This window comes from Vidua macroura, chromosome 1 (genome assembly GCF_024509145.1).
Source record: "Vidua macroura isolate BioBank_ID:100142 chromosome 1, ASM2450914v1, whole genome shotgun sequence".
NCBI classification, from domain to species: Eukaryota; Metazoa; Chordata; class Aves; order Passeriformes; family Viduidae; genus Vidua; species Vidua macroura.
The window spans coordinates 134,519,285-134,534,915 of NC_071571.1; the positions used below are offsets into that span (position 1 = coordinate 134,519,285).

Consider the following 15,631-nt stretch of genomic DNA (forward strand, 5'->3'; position numbering starts at 1 on the left):
GACAAATCAATCGGACTAAACCCCTTCTGCCCCACCAGCTCACCATTTTATTTTCCCAGTAGCTAATTGGTATCGCCTCATCCTTAGCTGATCACTAGCAGCAATAGATACTAACCCTTTCAGTGTGAACACACTATTTATATTCTACTCTGGATATAATGGTGTGACTACCATTGCAAATTGCTTGCTAACAGTATTTAACTACATTTGTTTATGATTTCTCATTTGTCAGGAATCCTGGATGGTTTCCACATAAAGCACCTCATAACTATCATATTCTTCTCTTACAGAATGAGAAATTATTTGTGTTCATCAGACATTGCTTATGGAACAACCATCATAACATCAAATGAAACTATTTTTTTAAAAAAAAAAGTTTCTTTAAATGCACTGTACTAACTTTGTCTATTACTTATCATTTTAACCATCATTTTCTCTGACTACATTTTACTGTGCCATAGTCTGTACTGTTCCTGTTTGAGTACCCCTTATTGATATTTTGAGGATTTCTATACATTATTCTTAGCTTAAACAAACATAATACAATAAAAAGATGAGCACATTCTGGTCTAGATCATGTTCAGGAAAGCCTCTCTGTATTTTAGAACTGCAGAATACATTATTTCGTTTTCTGAAAGTTAGAGTTAGTATCATCAAATCCCCAGTGAAAATTGGGTCAAACATCATTGTCTTTCCTCAGTTCATTACTCTGTTTAGACAAATTCATGTAATGTCACTGCAACTCAAAGGTAATATAAAATTACAAGCTGAGTAAAGATAATTGAATTTGACTTGTGAATAAATCTATGTGTATGTGGCTATTATATCCATATGCACATGAATATGCACACAACATGTTTTCTGGCTTGACTGTGTGAAAAAGCATCTTATGGAAGCATCCTCAGCCTTAATTTGGCTTCCTTTAATGGAGAGATTTCTCTTTTTAATCAGGTCTTTTTCTGAATAGAGATAATAGTTTCCCTCTGGGACTGCAAGGGTCTCAAGTGTTGTAAAGTCTACTTAGTCATGTTATCAGTTCTTGACAATATTTAAGAATGACTTTGTCATTTAATGGCTGTGGTTTGTTTTGATATGTGTCTCCTAGGTCACATCCTCGAACTGGGTCTGTCCAGACAAGTCCATCAAGTACTCCAGTAGCAGGGCGAAGGGGCAGGCAGCTACCGCAGCTCCCACCAAAGGGGACGTTGGAGAGAAGTAAGTGGATGGCTTTCTCTCTAATGACATTTCCAAATTGCTCATGAAGGTCGATTATATTCATTATTTTTCTTTTGCCATTACAGTTGAAATCTCTTGAGTTTTTGTGTAGAGAGCTGGGATTTGGTAATGGTATTGCATTTTGTACTGTGTTTTCTTCTATTATGTTTTAATATCTATGATACTCTTGGCTGACATGAATAATCAGCAGTATAATGCACACAACACAAGGTGGACTATTAGCATGATCCTGTTCCTTTTGAATTCAGTAGGTGTTTTGTCATTGACTTCAACAGGCACAGGAAATGATCTTTAGTATGTTGTCTAGTGACAAAATTCTGGCTCTTTTGGGAGTCAGGAACCTAGCTGATCACTGGTGGGCTCAATGGAGTGTACTAGAAAATGCTAATATAAAACCTCTGCATCTTGAAACAGGAAGAGCAAGAAGACAGGTAATAATCTTTTTAACATAAGAAATGTCAGCTATTTCATGATTCACGTTTTACTGGTACTGTAATTGTGCTTCTCTTTAAGCAGTGGTTGATGGAGATATTTTCTGAAATGTTTAGAGACAAAGGTATATAAATACATTCTTGACAGCAAATACATTTTCACACTTCTGTTTCTAGTAACTAGGTGTGCTGTGCAAAATCAGTCTAAATGGCCATATACACTCCTTTTTTTTAATCCTTCTTAATATGTATATTATATCTTTTAAAAATTCTGTTGTTCTGTTGTTTTTTAACCCCTGTGCTTTGGTTCCTTTTTTTTGTTTGTTTGTTTTTGTGTTTGTTTGTTTTGTTTTGTTTTTGTGACTTTCCGTAGACAATGGAGACAAGGAGATAGAGTCTTATGAAGGTCTGTACATAAAGAAGGGCTTGTTTTTCACCTGAAAGGCTTTTTTCAGAGGCTGTATAGGGAAAAACAAACCCAACTGCAATTGATGTTACTTGACTGCACAGACATAGTCAGAATTATTTTCTTAATGATTTAGTCTTTATTTCTAGACCTGTGGCTCATAACTTTTACTGGATTCTATATGAAAAAAAGACAATATAAATAATACTATCTTAATATGATTGTCATTAGAAAAGTATCTAGACATGTACGCCTTTTTAAAAACCTAGAATTTACCCTATGGTAAATAAAAGCATTTCAGCAGTTATGTATGTACATTTCCAGGATTAGCAGATATTCAGGCACATGTTTATATATAAACATTGGAGGATATTTGACATGTTTTATGTTAGCCATTCATTTAATCAGAATCATGCTTTTATTGTAAATATTTTACAGTGTGATACATTTGCTGAATTAGTAGGTAATTTGCAAATATTATGGGAAAAATATTGAATTGAGATAGACTTTCAAAAAGTTAAAATATTTTTGCTTTAAAAAAAATCCTCTTATACTTTACAGTATTAAAACCATTTAATTTACTTAATAGCAAACCACAAGATATCAATTGCAGTCCTTGGTTATACCACTGAGGGTCTTTATGTAGTATTACTGTGTTTGTCTCTTCAGACTTTTTAATTTAGTATTTCCAATGTTTACAGTATTTATTTCCATTTTGGAAACAAAACTTCATGAAAAGGAAGCTCTTGTTTTCTTGGGTCATCACTCTATTATATTAATTTCTTTGTCACCTTATGTGTTGTGAATTGCTTATATGAAATAGTCTAGATATTCCAGGAAATAGTCACATCTAATCACATGATGTTTGCTGTTATTGCTGTATATGCTTGTATGTTTTACCACTCTTCCCTGCTCTTTGCTTAGTATACCTATTTAGACTGTGAGCTCCTCAGAGCAGCAATCGTGAAGCGCTGTATATTATTACTGTATTTGATTAGAGAGGGCAAAAGTCTTATTTATTATTTACATCATAGGTTCTATAGAGAGAAACGTAATAAATACAATAAAATAACTATTTTTTATAGGAATTTTAGAATTGTTTCCTCTGGTAAGTACTGCTGGGACTTGAGGAAATCTCTTTTTACTCAAATACTGAGTAATATTTCCTTTTACTTTGTCTTTTGAAAAAAGTAGTCTTTTGGAAAATCTGGGTTATGGAAAGTTGTCAGATCCATAGATTCTGATGTTCTAATATACAATCAAAGCATCATAAGTGTCTCAAGATGCAGTCATTGTCAGTAATTATGAAAAGATGTCTGGGACCACCTAACAAGACACATTTCATATTGAACTTACACATATAAAGATGGTAAACTCTTTTAAAAACCTAATCCACAGATACAGCTTTCATAGACTATTCTATGTAATTTTCTGTCATGAATTAAGAGCTCGTATTTTAATACCAATAGAGTTTGTCTTTGAGGTTTTGCTGTCCTTCTCTAGGATTTTCTAACATTTTTCTTTAAAGGGAGTAATAATTTTCTTTAAAAAGGATAGTGCTCTGCAAGAACAGCAGATTACCTAACTTTGTTCAGTGACAGAATATAATTAAGATTAATAGCAGTCTTTTTACTGTGGAGAATTGAATTTTACATAAAGTTATTTTAGGCAAATAAAGTACTAGTTACAAAACCTGAAGTTTAATAGAATTGGAAAAGCTGACTATCATAGAAGGAGTTTATGTTAGTATTTAACAAATATAGCATCAAGTAAACCTGCAAGTTTTGTAGATATTTGAGTAAGTTTCAATGCCCTTTTTTAAGCCCCAGTGATAATCAAAAGTTTTGTGTGTGGTTGGGAAGGCTATATGACCATACCAAAAGATGTTATCACAGAGTATTCCTTTCTGCTCTTACAAAACACATACTTGACTCAAATGAGAGAGGTGTTTCTATATTACATGGAAACGTGCTGTGAAGGTTGAATTTTCTGTATTTTGAAATCAAGGATTTTAGTATTGACTAGATTAAGTTAAAATCAAACTGATGAAAAGAGTTAGTTAAAGGTATCTTATAGGCAACAATGAATTGAAAGTCATCTCAGCTTTGTAAAAGAGAAAAAGAAAGAAGGAAAAACATGTGTTGCAGACTCCTACAGTGGTCTCAGTTTGCATACATTTGAATAATCTGTATTTCTTACAAGGTTGTATCTGCATACCTTTCCTTTAAATGTAGTACAAATGCTAGAACTCAAGTAGAACGAAGGGAGTAATTTGTTGCTGGAGATATTTTTATGTTACAGGGCAGCACTCACTAGAATGTGGAATATGGTGTGCTTATGGCTGTGTGACTAGAAATGGGAGGGAAGGAATCTGCAGGGAAAAACCCACCCCATTGGGTAATTGCTTTCCAAATTAGGACAACATAAATAAAAAAATATTTATTTGGGTTAGATTTAGTCCGTAAACTGTATTATGTGGTTGGGACATGGACATGAAGGTGCCTCTTCAATACTTTATTTCAAAATAGCCCAAAATGTTTGCTTTCAAGAAAGCTACCTGGGAGTAGCTATGATTAGCTATGAAGGACCATTCCTATCTGTGGTGTACTGATCCAAACATGTTAATCAGTGTCCCACATGCTCAGTAGACCATACAGTATCCTTAGTTATGTTGCATTTACAGCCTTTTATGTTTATGATATTTTTGCTAATTCCTTAGGTTGCCACTGCTGTGTTTATTGCAGTATCAGATTTGCCCGTTGAGAAGAATGACTGGGTATTTCTGAAATGCATTGCCTTCTCTACCCAGGCTATACCTTAGCATCTAGGCAGTTTGAGTTTTGCTTTAGATTTTATTACTTTACTATATTTTTATGTTATGTTGTTAGAAAATAGTTCTGAAAAGATGACTGGGACTACCTAAAAAATTATCACTACTGAAATGCCAGAAGACTTCTTTTTCAGCTAAACCTTTGCTTGTATATTATAAAATTACACTAGAGATAGAAATGTCTTGTTTAAATGACTATTTGTAGAAAGTATTGTTAAATTGAACTTGGTTTTAGTGCTGAAATATTGATGTACTCTTAAGTGTTCTGTATTTTTCGCACTAGTTGACAAGTGAATAGTGCAATATTTATAGTTCTTAAGGGTTAACGTGACTTTTTCACTTATATGTGGCTACAAAGTATTTCTTTGTTCTTAGTCGCCTTGGTAGAAGGATGAAATCACTGACCTAATTAAAATGAAACACCATAAAGTGAAAGTGTTCAGTATTCACCCTTTCAGTTCATTGTTAATTACTAATCAGAGAGAGAGTACTTTTTCCTAATATAGATTTTTTGCTTTTCCTTTTAAAAATAAACATAGCCCTTTCTTTCTTCTTTCTACAAAAACATCCCCCAACCATTCACCCGAGCCTGAAAACTAGAAAATCATGTTAGGCCAAATGGATGTAATAAAACTTTAAAATTTGGAAATGAAATGCTCAGAAATTTAACAAATAGTAGAGCTCAGTAAGGATTTGCCTTTCTATTTATGCTCTATCATAAAGACTTTCATTATATGATCTCATAGTAATCTTGTGTCTTGGAAAAGTTATTTCAGAACCTGTTAAGGCCTGACATTAATGCTGATTAACTGTCCTCTCTTAACTTCAGGTGTGGATAATCTTTTTCCAGAATTAAATGAGATATGAATGGAATTAACAGGAATATTTTATTAAGTTTAATCAGAGATAGCTAGAAACCATTAGTTAATGTTTGTATGTCTGAGATATATATTCAAATCTCTAAAAGGGACAGATGTATAGTGATAATGTACTGTTGCAACTCATGCAGTCTGGAATGGAAGCTACAGAGACATTCTGATGGTTAGAAAAGCCCAAATACAGCTGACAGAAGTACATGCTATTTATTTTAAGGGGTTTTATCTCATTTAGAACATAATTTCTTTAAATGAGAACTCATTTTGCAAAATGAAAAGGAATTTTATAGTTTTTTGCATAGACCTACCCTAGTTTGATTGGAGACACAGAAAGGTGGTTGTAATGCAATTGCAGAGGACCAGTATTAAGACGGGTCAAGATACTCTATCAGCTATGATTTTGCAGGGTTTTAAAAATATATGGCATATGGGTATTTTGTTTTATAAAAATGATTGATCACACATATAAAATATAGGATAGGATCTTAGATTACCTTCAGCTTGGCTATGAACTTGGTATCTTAGGCAAACACAGCAGTCTAAAAGATAGAAATGTAGAGCTTTGCACCATCCTCTTTTTTGTGTGGATACTTCTGTGGTACTGGCTGTACTGTGTTAGAAACCTTTATACTTGTACAGTGTAACTTGCATTTTGTGTGCTTGACAGCAAAGTAAACAGAATAGGTTAGTTAACATCAGTAACATGGCTTCCTTAGGATACTTTCTGAGTCTACTTTGGGGTTTTGATTTCAACTACGATTTTGCAAAAATACCTTTGGGTTTCAACTGTGGATGCTTAGTTCACTTTCCTGAGAGGCAGCAGAATCCTCAGACCCTGAAGAGTATTAAAATATTTAATTTGGATTGGTACAGTTTCTATAGAACAACTTGAACAAACTTTACCTTTAACCCAGTGTTTAAAGTATTTACTTAAAAGGTTCTGACCTTTCAAGGGAAGTCATAGTTTATAAATTAAATTTGAAGGAGAAATTAAACAGCTTTATGAAATTTGAAGATGTTGCTGTCTAGGTCTGAGACTACAAAGGACATGAAAGGAAAATGACTGAGAAGTTATTCAGCTGTGCTTATGACAGCCATTGTTCATTTACCTTTCAGGGTACCTACATGCCAAAAACATTTTAATTCAACTCTACTGAAAATGTTTTTTTAAGGTCTTTGGCACATCTTCTATACATTTGTTTCTATGTGAGAAGGCTGACTGTATAGATTATATTCCTGCTGAATATTATAATTGAAATTTTCAGTGTCCTGATTTCAACTGGAGTTTAAATGTCCTGGTTTTATCATGGAGTTATAGAGCAGAAATCTGAGCACATAGTAGTTTGCATTGCACTGCATTGATTATAGCCTGAATTTCTCTATTAACAATACCCTTCTAGAAACAGTAATTTTAAAATTACTATTACATGCTAGCTAAACCTAAAGTCAAGTAATTCAATGAGCTATTTAATTGAACATATTCTTATACATGTAATGAGAGAACTGGAAAGAATTCTGGATACCAAGAACATGAAAAATCAATAAGCAATCAAAATCTGAGCCTTAAAAAACTACACTATATTGAATTATATCAAAGCTGTTTAATAAATAACTGACATTTAAATTAAAGCAGGCATATGGTATATCAGTAATTCAGTTTGACACTCTTCAATATTATTACTGTTGTTACCCTCATGAGCTTTGTCACAAAAGAAAGGTGTGGTTCTTTATTAATGACATTAAAAATAATTTGGTGTTTCTTATCAATAATGGCACTTTCACTGTTGTTCCCAACAGTATTCTCTAGTATTTAAATATTCTCTAGGCAACTGTAGATACTAGTGGAAAATGTCTTTCTTTTTGTGTTCTAACTACTCTGAAGTCCAGGTAAAAGAAGCATATTATCTGGCAAAATGAGGATATTTTTTTTTCTGAACTGAAAAAGCATTTGCTCAGTTTATTGTGCTCTTTTTAAGGTACCAAGTATGTCCACTAGTTTATGAGTTATATTCAATTTTAAATATGCTGTTCTTGGAGTTTATTCCCAGAAAAACTAAAAGAAAGCCAAGCAGAAGATTCAAACTACTTATCTACCAATATCTGTCTGTTTTCTCTGCTTTGATACTTATTGTCTGCTTTCCAGTGCTTAAAAATTTAATAAGAAATTGGTGACAAAAACATTAAGGGCTGCATACAAGCATCACTACTTGCAGAAAGATCTCATTGAAATTAGCTAGAGATATAAATGAAAAATAGCGCAACAATTTATTTCATCTTTGATTCACTAAAAAAATAATTTCTGCCACAGACTGAGGGTTTGTATGTTATTGTGGATGTTTTTTGTTTGATGTTTTTCTTTTATTTGAACAGCTTGTAACAAAGCATGCGTGTTTTTGTCTTGCTTTTTCTCCCTCTCCCATCCCTTGCTTATCTAATGCAGCAGGAGATGAAGAAAACAAGCGTGCTGGAGTTGAGGAGGCAGAGGTCGAGGCAGGTCTGTCTGACCACAAGCACCTATTTCCTTTAGATATGTTTCCCCTGAGTATATAGGGAAGCTTTACCAGCCAGCTTGTAAATATATTGAGCATATAAAACACAGAGAATATTTATATCATTTTATGAAAGAACAGCACTAAAAAAATTTTTGTAGCATAGTTTATTTGCCAGTTGTGAATGCTTAAAATAATTCAACATGACAAAAAGTACCCAACTATTTTACTCTTTTTTATTCTTTTTTATGGAATTCCTCTGTCACTATGCTCAAGTAACAGACTTAGCAGATCTGGGTGGGTACTTCTTAGATGTGGTACCATCTACTTTGAATTAATAATTTTTACATGCAGGGAAGTAAATTTTTTTGCATGATGACAATTTTCTTTTCCCTTAGTTTGCATAAGCAGACTGATGCTGGACAAAAATAGTAGGCAACTGCATTAGATGGAAATACTTCAACCATTCTGTATGATGTCCTCCATCCTGCTTGGAAGACAGTTGGTAGTGTGATGACAATCGACAGTTCATGATCAAATCAAACAGTTGTAAATATTTTTTTCCACTCAAATACCATGTGTTTAAAACATAAATTTAACTTCTAATTTCAGGAAACACCCAGTACAGGTTCAAAGATATGCAGAGATCTAAAGATATAATTTCTCTGTTCTTCAGTTTCCTTTTCAAAGGAAGAATCATAAATGCATACATTTGCATTTACATGCCTTGTTAATAGGTTACATTCTGTTGTAATAGAATTACATTCTGTAATTAACAGTTAATATTCACCAAAAATGGTGGCAGTGTGGTACAAAAAAAAAAAAAAAAAAAAAAAAAAGATGAGTTGATCAAGAAACACATTTAGTATTAGCTGGTAGGAAAAATTGCTAGCATACATATGTATGCCTAAGATGCTAAATGCTGCTTAAAAGTGTAAGTGTCTGAATCCTGTGCCCTGAACCCTCTTCCCATTTTTATTTAAGAGAGGAAAATACAGATTACTATTTTCTTCTATGGAAAAAAGTCAGGAATAATTACTGTGATGGGACTCATTATGGGCTCAAAACTCTGGATGCTAGGGTAATTTCATTATTTCAGTGGCAGAAAGCAGGTTTACTTTTTTTTAAATTTTAGTTCTTACTTAGGCATCCAAAGTGTCCTTTAAGATCCTTCCCTTTTTTTTTATAGTAGAGTTTATTTGTTTATTGCTTTTGTTATGATTCCGTCTCTGTGGTGCTCAGTGGGGTGTGTGCTGTGTGCTCTTCACTCTGTGTGCTTTGTGGTAACTCAAGCCTAGTGCATGGAGTTTTGCTCACCTAGCTTGCAACAGGTTTCTGTGTGCTTGTAGTTACATTGTTCTTCATAGTAACTTTCCAACTGTTAATCATCATTGTCTGTTTTTAATGTTGTAAAGACTGTGAGGAAAAACATCAAACCCCACCTGTTAATGGGCGAAAAGGCAAGTTGATTATGATATTGCTTATGAATTGTGGGTGCTTGAGAAATTTATTTTTTTGCTGCATGTGTGTGTGTGTTGCTTAGTTCTTCTAGCTCAAAATTAGTAAGTTCACACATGTTCAATTCCAGTGTGTTGTTTTACTTCTTGGATATAATTATTTTCAGCTGAGGTTTAAAAATATTTACTGGAATCAAAATCTCCAGATGTTTATGTTTTTGCAGCTAACTCTATTACAGAAGATATAGTTTACACTAGGCAGATATGTGATCAGGTTGGCTATAGAGAGCTAAGGGGGCAGGTTTATATTTCTTCTTATTTTGGAACTCCTAGGCTGCCTTGCCCTAAGAGGCCAAGCAGAGTTTGCAGACACCTGCAAAATTGCATTGTCTTCCACTTTTATATCAGGTCTAAAATCTTTTATATTGCTTGGATATATATTTTACAAGCTTGACACTTTTTAATGTGAGTAGAAAAAAATTACCATTTTAATTATCATATACTTTTAGAGAAAGGCTTATGTTATTAGCAATCATTTCTATTGTCTTGTTTGTAGTCATGTTTGATGTTCTCTTCTCTTTCAAATGCTGTAGAAATAAGCTTAATTCAAAGCACTGAAATGTTAACATGGAGATTTAGGATTCTTATCTAAAAACAGAACAAGAATGTTGCAAAGAACAACCATAGCTTACTTTGATGTTTTACTCAAGTTCATGCTTCTAAATTGCTTTGATAATTTTGAAGAAGTATGTTACTACTTTTCCATGTACTTCTAAGACCTTATAACATGTAGATTTTGTGTCATTGATGTCTTCTGCCAGTGAAGGAAATACAAACTAGTTAGTGTCTTGGATTTATTAAAATTTGGGTATTCACTCTTACAATTCCATCTCTACCAGGAGCCTACAAGGGGTATAGACCCAATTACACTGTTATGGACCATTCCTAGCTGTCTATTCCCTAGAACAACTTAGCAGAGGGAATACGGATATCAGGAGAGCAGGGATTCTCTTTTGCCTGTGCTAGTTCATTGTCTGGGAAAGACAACCACACCATTTTTAATGTCTCTTATTATCAAGTGTAGACAAGACCAAATGGAGTGCCTTTGCAGAGAAGGGGCCATGTCACCAGCCTCTCAGGGCAATCTGAGGGGTCACCTCACTTGCTCTGGTGGGTGTCCCAGCATAGTCGTGAATTAATTCAAATCTGGGAGTCTGCTGTTGTAACTGTAATCCATGCTACTTACCAGATAGTTCAGTGTCATACTTTTAAGATCTAAATTCCAGTTGTACTAAGATTGGAGGCTTATGCCACTGATCTGACAAAGCTGACAAAACAATTAACAGTGATTTAGTCAGGCTAAAGTTGGTTTTGTTCTTGGTTTAATCTTCCACTCCTCCAACAAAACCTGTATTTTATACACTTATAGAGCCTGAAATATGTACATTGCACAATAAACTAACTACTACTAACTATTTAGATAGTTTGTTTCATACTTAAGTTCTCTAAGGCATCAATTTTATGTTTTAGAAGTTTTTTTCTGCAGAACTCTTATGCTCCAAAAGAATGATCATTGTCTACTATTGAATTTCAAATATTTATTACCCAAACTGTCATACCTTTCCATAATTCCTCAGGTCTTTTAATTCTCTTTCATGTATTTTGTATGATATCTTTTGATCATTTGAGTTTGTGAGAAAAGGATCCAGGTAATGCTGTCCTTTACTATCTTAATTTAGGGTGCAAAGAAGATGATGTAGTTACCAAAGCAAAAAGTGTTTCATATTTTCTAACTCTTCAGAATATTTTATAGGATTACATTACAGCTTTGTCTATATTATGGGAATCAGGAATGCTTTGTAGTTCTCACCTCCCAGACTGAGAAGTGTCTGGAGTATATTTGTGTCTTGAGTTTATAGCAAGACAAGACCCAAGTCTCAGTCCTGCCCTTTTTGTGCACTCTGGTTTCCCCATGCATGGGAGTCCCACCACTCTGTGAGCAGTCTGGATGCCTGAAGGAATATAACTGAAACTATGTTGTATTCCATATTATTCTAAACTGTGGAACAGTTTAGACACAATCTAAAGAATTTAGGTGATTGAAGGGCAAACTAGCCAGAATAGAGAGACTCCAGTAAAGGAAGTGATGACAGATGGACCTGCTTAAACTGACTTGCAGAAGTAGTGTTCAAATACACTTTTTTGAAAACAAGCAGGTTCCTGTCAGGCCAGAAGGTTGTCTCATCTTGATGGCCGATCCAAGCATCTTTTTCCATTCTAAGACCATTTGGATTTGTGGAATTGGGGCCTACACTTTGCCTGAACTACTGAGCATGAGTGCTGTGAGTCTCCTAGGTGCTTTTTCCTCCTCTGGCTCACTGACTCCAGACTTCACTAAGAGCCCACAACATCTTCTGAATTTTGCATGAGAAATTATATTGGATGTGTTTTACGTGGGCTGTGAGAATACTTAACATATTCCTATGTGTTATGAGTACCTAGAGAAATACTGCATTTTAATTAAATTCTAGTTCAAGCAAAGTAAGGTTTAAATAGAGTGTAGACCTGGTTAGATTGTGCTAGTTGTAGACAGGCACATAACTTGAATTCGCATGCTGGAAAAGGAGTGAAATTTTAAAAAACCCCACAATAAAACAACAAAACCAACCAGTAAAAATAAAGTACCAGTAAAATGCTCTAGACTGAAGAACCTACATTCTGTTAAAATTCCTTATGATATAGGGGGCTATTTTACAAATTTAGCTCTAAAACTACCAGGAAGATGTTACAGATGAGAAAGAGTCTAGCTACTAACTTGTCCATAAATACCTTCAAATTTTACTTATAAAAAATTTGAGTTTGCATCTTTCAAAAGTACATTGCAATACCACATGACATTTCTAAGACTGGTATGTGACAATGGGATGTCATTTTATCTGCTAGACAAACACAGTTTGTCTGGTTACAAGTCTACTGTTCCAGAAGTAATGCAGAAGAATGAAAGGGCCCTTTTGGTACAGACAGTATTTGTATGTAAAGGTGCATGTACAATTTTCATGTAAATTTGCATGCAAATTTGAGCAATAAGAAAACTTTTATGTTATTAAGTAGAAGTAATTGACATTCAGAAAACCTAGAGCTTTCTGAAGAAACAAATCTGTATTTTTCATCTTTGTGTAAGACATTGATTGTATTTTCTTTACTGGTTGGTATTAGTGCTTACATCTACTGACTTTCAGAGCCTTTTTATGAGCAGAATGACTTTTTTTTTCATTTTAGAATAATACCATAAGCTTCAGTCTTAGCTGCATTTAAAAAGGGTAGAGCACCTGTGATTGCTTGCAGAACTTTTCTATTTTGTGCGTGTGTTTGTGAGATATATATAATCATATAATACAAAATTATTATTATTTTCTGCTTAGAAAATGTTTGAAGACTTACTAGAAGATAGCATCTTTTTAAATAAATATAAAAATAACATGGAAAGAAAATCCTAAACCCTATATCAAGCCAAACCTTACCTTCTGCATTCTGCAGAGTGAATTTGTAGGCTGTTCACATTTCCTTGCATGCACAGAGTATTCCCTGACATCCAGGGCATGGAAACACAAACTGAGGAGACACTATCAAAAAGAGGTGTAGAGCAGAAATTTGTACTTTGCTCCATGTCTATTTTGGACATTACTTGTCATTTTCTTTATTTTCTTTTTTTTTTTTTTTTTTTTTTAATTCATTATTGATTAAATTCTGGAGAAATTTTTATTTTTATTGTGATTACCTAGTGCAGCAGTATGAGGATTGCCATACCAGCTTCTGACTAAAAATCCATGTAGCCCAGTGTCTGGTCTCCAGTAGACCAGGTGTGGATAGTGAGGGAAAGGGATATAAGCAGGACAAGTATTCCTGTGTTGGGAGTAGTGTGGCCAGCAGGAGCAGGGAGGTCATTCTTCCCCTGTACTCAGCCCCTCAGTTTGGGAAGGACGTTGAGACACTTGAGTGCGTCCAGAGGAGGCAACGAGGCTGGGGAAGAGTCTGAAACTCTTCAAGTCCTGTGAGGAACGGCTGAGGGAGCTGGGGTTGTTTAGCCTGAAGAAAAGGAGACTCAGAGGTGACCTTATCACTCTCTACAGCTCCCTGAAAGGTGGTTGTGGTCAGGTGGGGGTTGGTCTCTTTCTCCAGGCAGCAACTGACAGAACAAGGGGACACAGTCTTAAGCTGTGCCAAGGGAAATATAGATTGGATATTAGGAAGAAGTTTTTCACAGAAAGAGTGATAAAGTACTGGAATTGTCTGCCTGAGGAGGTGACAGATGACTGGGGAGTCACCATCCCTGGATATGTTTAAGAAAAGACTGGATGTGGCACTTGGTGCCATGGTTTAGTTGAGGTGTTAGGACATGGGTTGGACTTGATGATCTCGGAGGTCTCTTCCAACCTAGTCATTCTGTGAATTCTGTTCTAGTGTATAGTGAAGTTTATCCAGGATCCTGGCTGCCCAGTCTCCTATGCCTTGTGCCTCAGTAATCTACATAAACAGCAGTGCTATCTTTGCAGGGTGTCTTCATCTCCCTCAGAGGTTCTCTGTTTCTTGTCCCTTAAATCAGTCCTGCCAAAATGCCCCGGAGTGCTTATCTAAACAAGGGACTCGGAGGAGCTGTCCTTCCACATGTCCCAGAGAAGCCGATTGAGAGCGGCCCCGCTCTAGCACAGCCTGCCGTGGTGCAGGCATATAACCAGAAGAGGGAGCAAAGCTGCTGTATTTTAAAAACATGAAAAAAGATGTGAAACAAACAAACAACTCCTCCCCATGCTCGAAATGATACTGGAAAAAAAAGTCTTGATAGTGGCTTACAAATAATGTCTTTGTGTTATTTAAATGTACTTTACTAAATATTAATATACTCATGTTTAATGTAACATTAATTGACTATTTTCTTCTCAGCCATTTGGAGTATTAATTTTTTTTTTCCTGGTGTTTCTTCATGTTTTACAAATCCATTGTATTTATAAAAGTAGCAACATGTTACTCTGATTTTTAGCTAAAGATAGGCTATGACTTTACTGATTGTTATTTCAACAAAGGCTCTCTGGGACCTTGCCTGTAAAATGTAAAATTTTTCATAAAAATAAGCAATAGAAGATTACAATCAATTTATTTCCCATATAGAGGAATCCACTAGCAAAAACTTTAAAATATAAATTTAAAATATAATTGACTGAATTTGCAGGTAGAGAATATGATGAGAAGAGACTGCTACTGAACTAGACTTAAGTGATTTACAGTTACAAATAATGAATGTAGCCTTGTAGTCAGCTTGAAGAAAACATTTCTGGAGTAAGGAATAATCTACAGTGCACTATTATGTTTTTAATGCTAGTAACAATAATATGAAATGTAGATATGTTGCAGTACTTTTTATTGCTGACCTGATGATTTACATTGAAGTTCTTTTAATGTATTCCAAGGGCAGCCTCAGGAAATGAAGCTTAAGGTTTGGGTACTGGGGTTTTTTTGTTTGTTTTTTACTTTTTTTGCAGAATGTGTATGTAGTTCAGTAAGAAAGATGAAATCAAAACAATAAATAATTAAGATATGTCAGAAATTTTATTGGAACACTATTAATTAAAAAACATTATATAAGCCATTAATGAACAATTGATTTATTTTAAAATTTTATAACATTTCTTAGCATTCATTAGTTGATTTGGCATTAATTTGCAAACTATTTTCTTGTGAAGGTTGTGTGTACGTATGTGTATGTGTGTCCCTGCCTTTATACTGTCCACACATTGTCAGCGTCCAGGGCAATGTTCTAAGAAGCATTTAAGATTTTGAAGGAAGGACAGATCATCATGTCTCAAATACGTTGATCTCTAAAGTACAGAAACATTCTATAAAATATTCTTC

The 15,631-nt window shown here is 34.4% G+C and overlaps 1 protein-coding gene across 38 annotated transcripts in view; it reads left to right on the plus strand.

The window, feature by feature from the left end:
- RIMS2 (regulating synaptic membrane exocytosis 2) overlaps positions 1-15,631 on the plus strand; it is a 447,198-nt gene that overhangs the window by 310,678 nt on the left and 120,889 nt on the right. For 25 of the 38 annotated variants that reach the window (XM_053972036.1, XM_053972112.1, XM_053972012.1 and 22 more), the window contains one exon: positions 1,106-1,215. In XM_053972036.1, the coding sequence (XP_053828011.1) occupies positions 1,106-1,215 (110 nt within the window). Of the gene's footprint in view, positions 1-1,105; positions 1,216-2,040; positions 2,074-8,218; positions 8,273-9,682; positions 9,728-15,631 lie in introns of all 38 variants that reach the window. The other 13 variants (XM_053972077.1, XM_053972011.1, XM_053972156.1 and 10 more) reach the window with 2 other exon arrangements.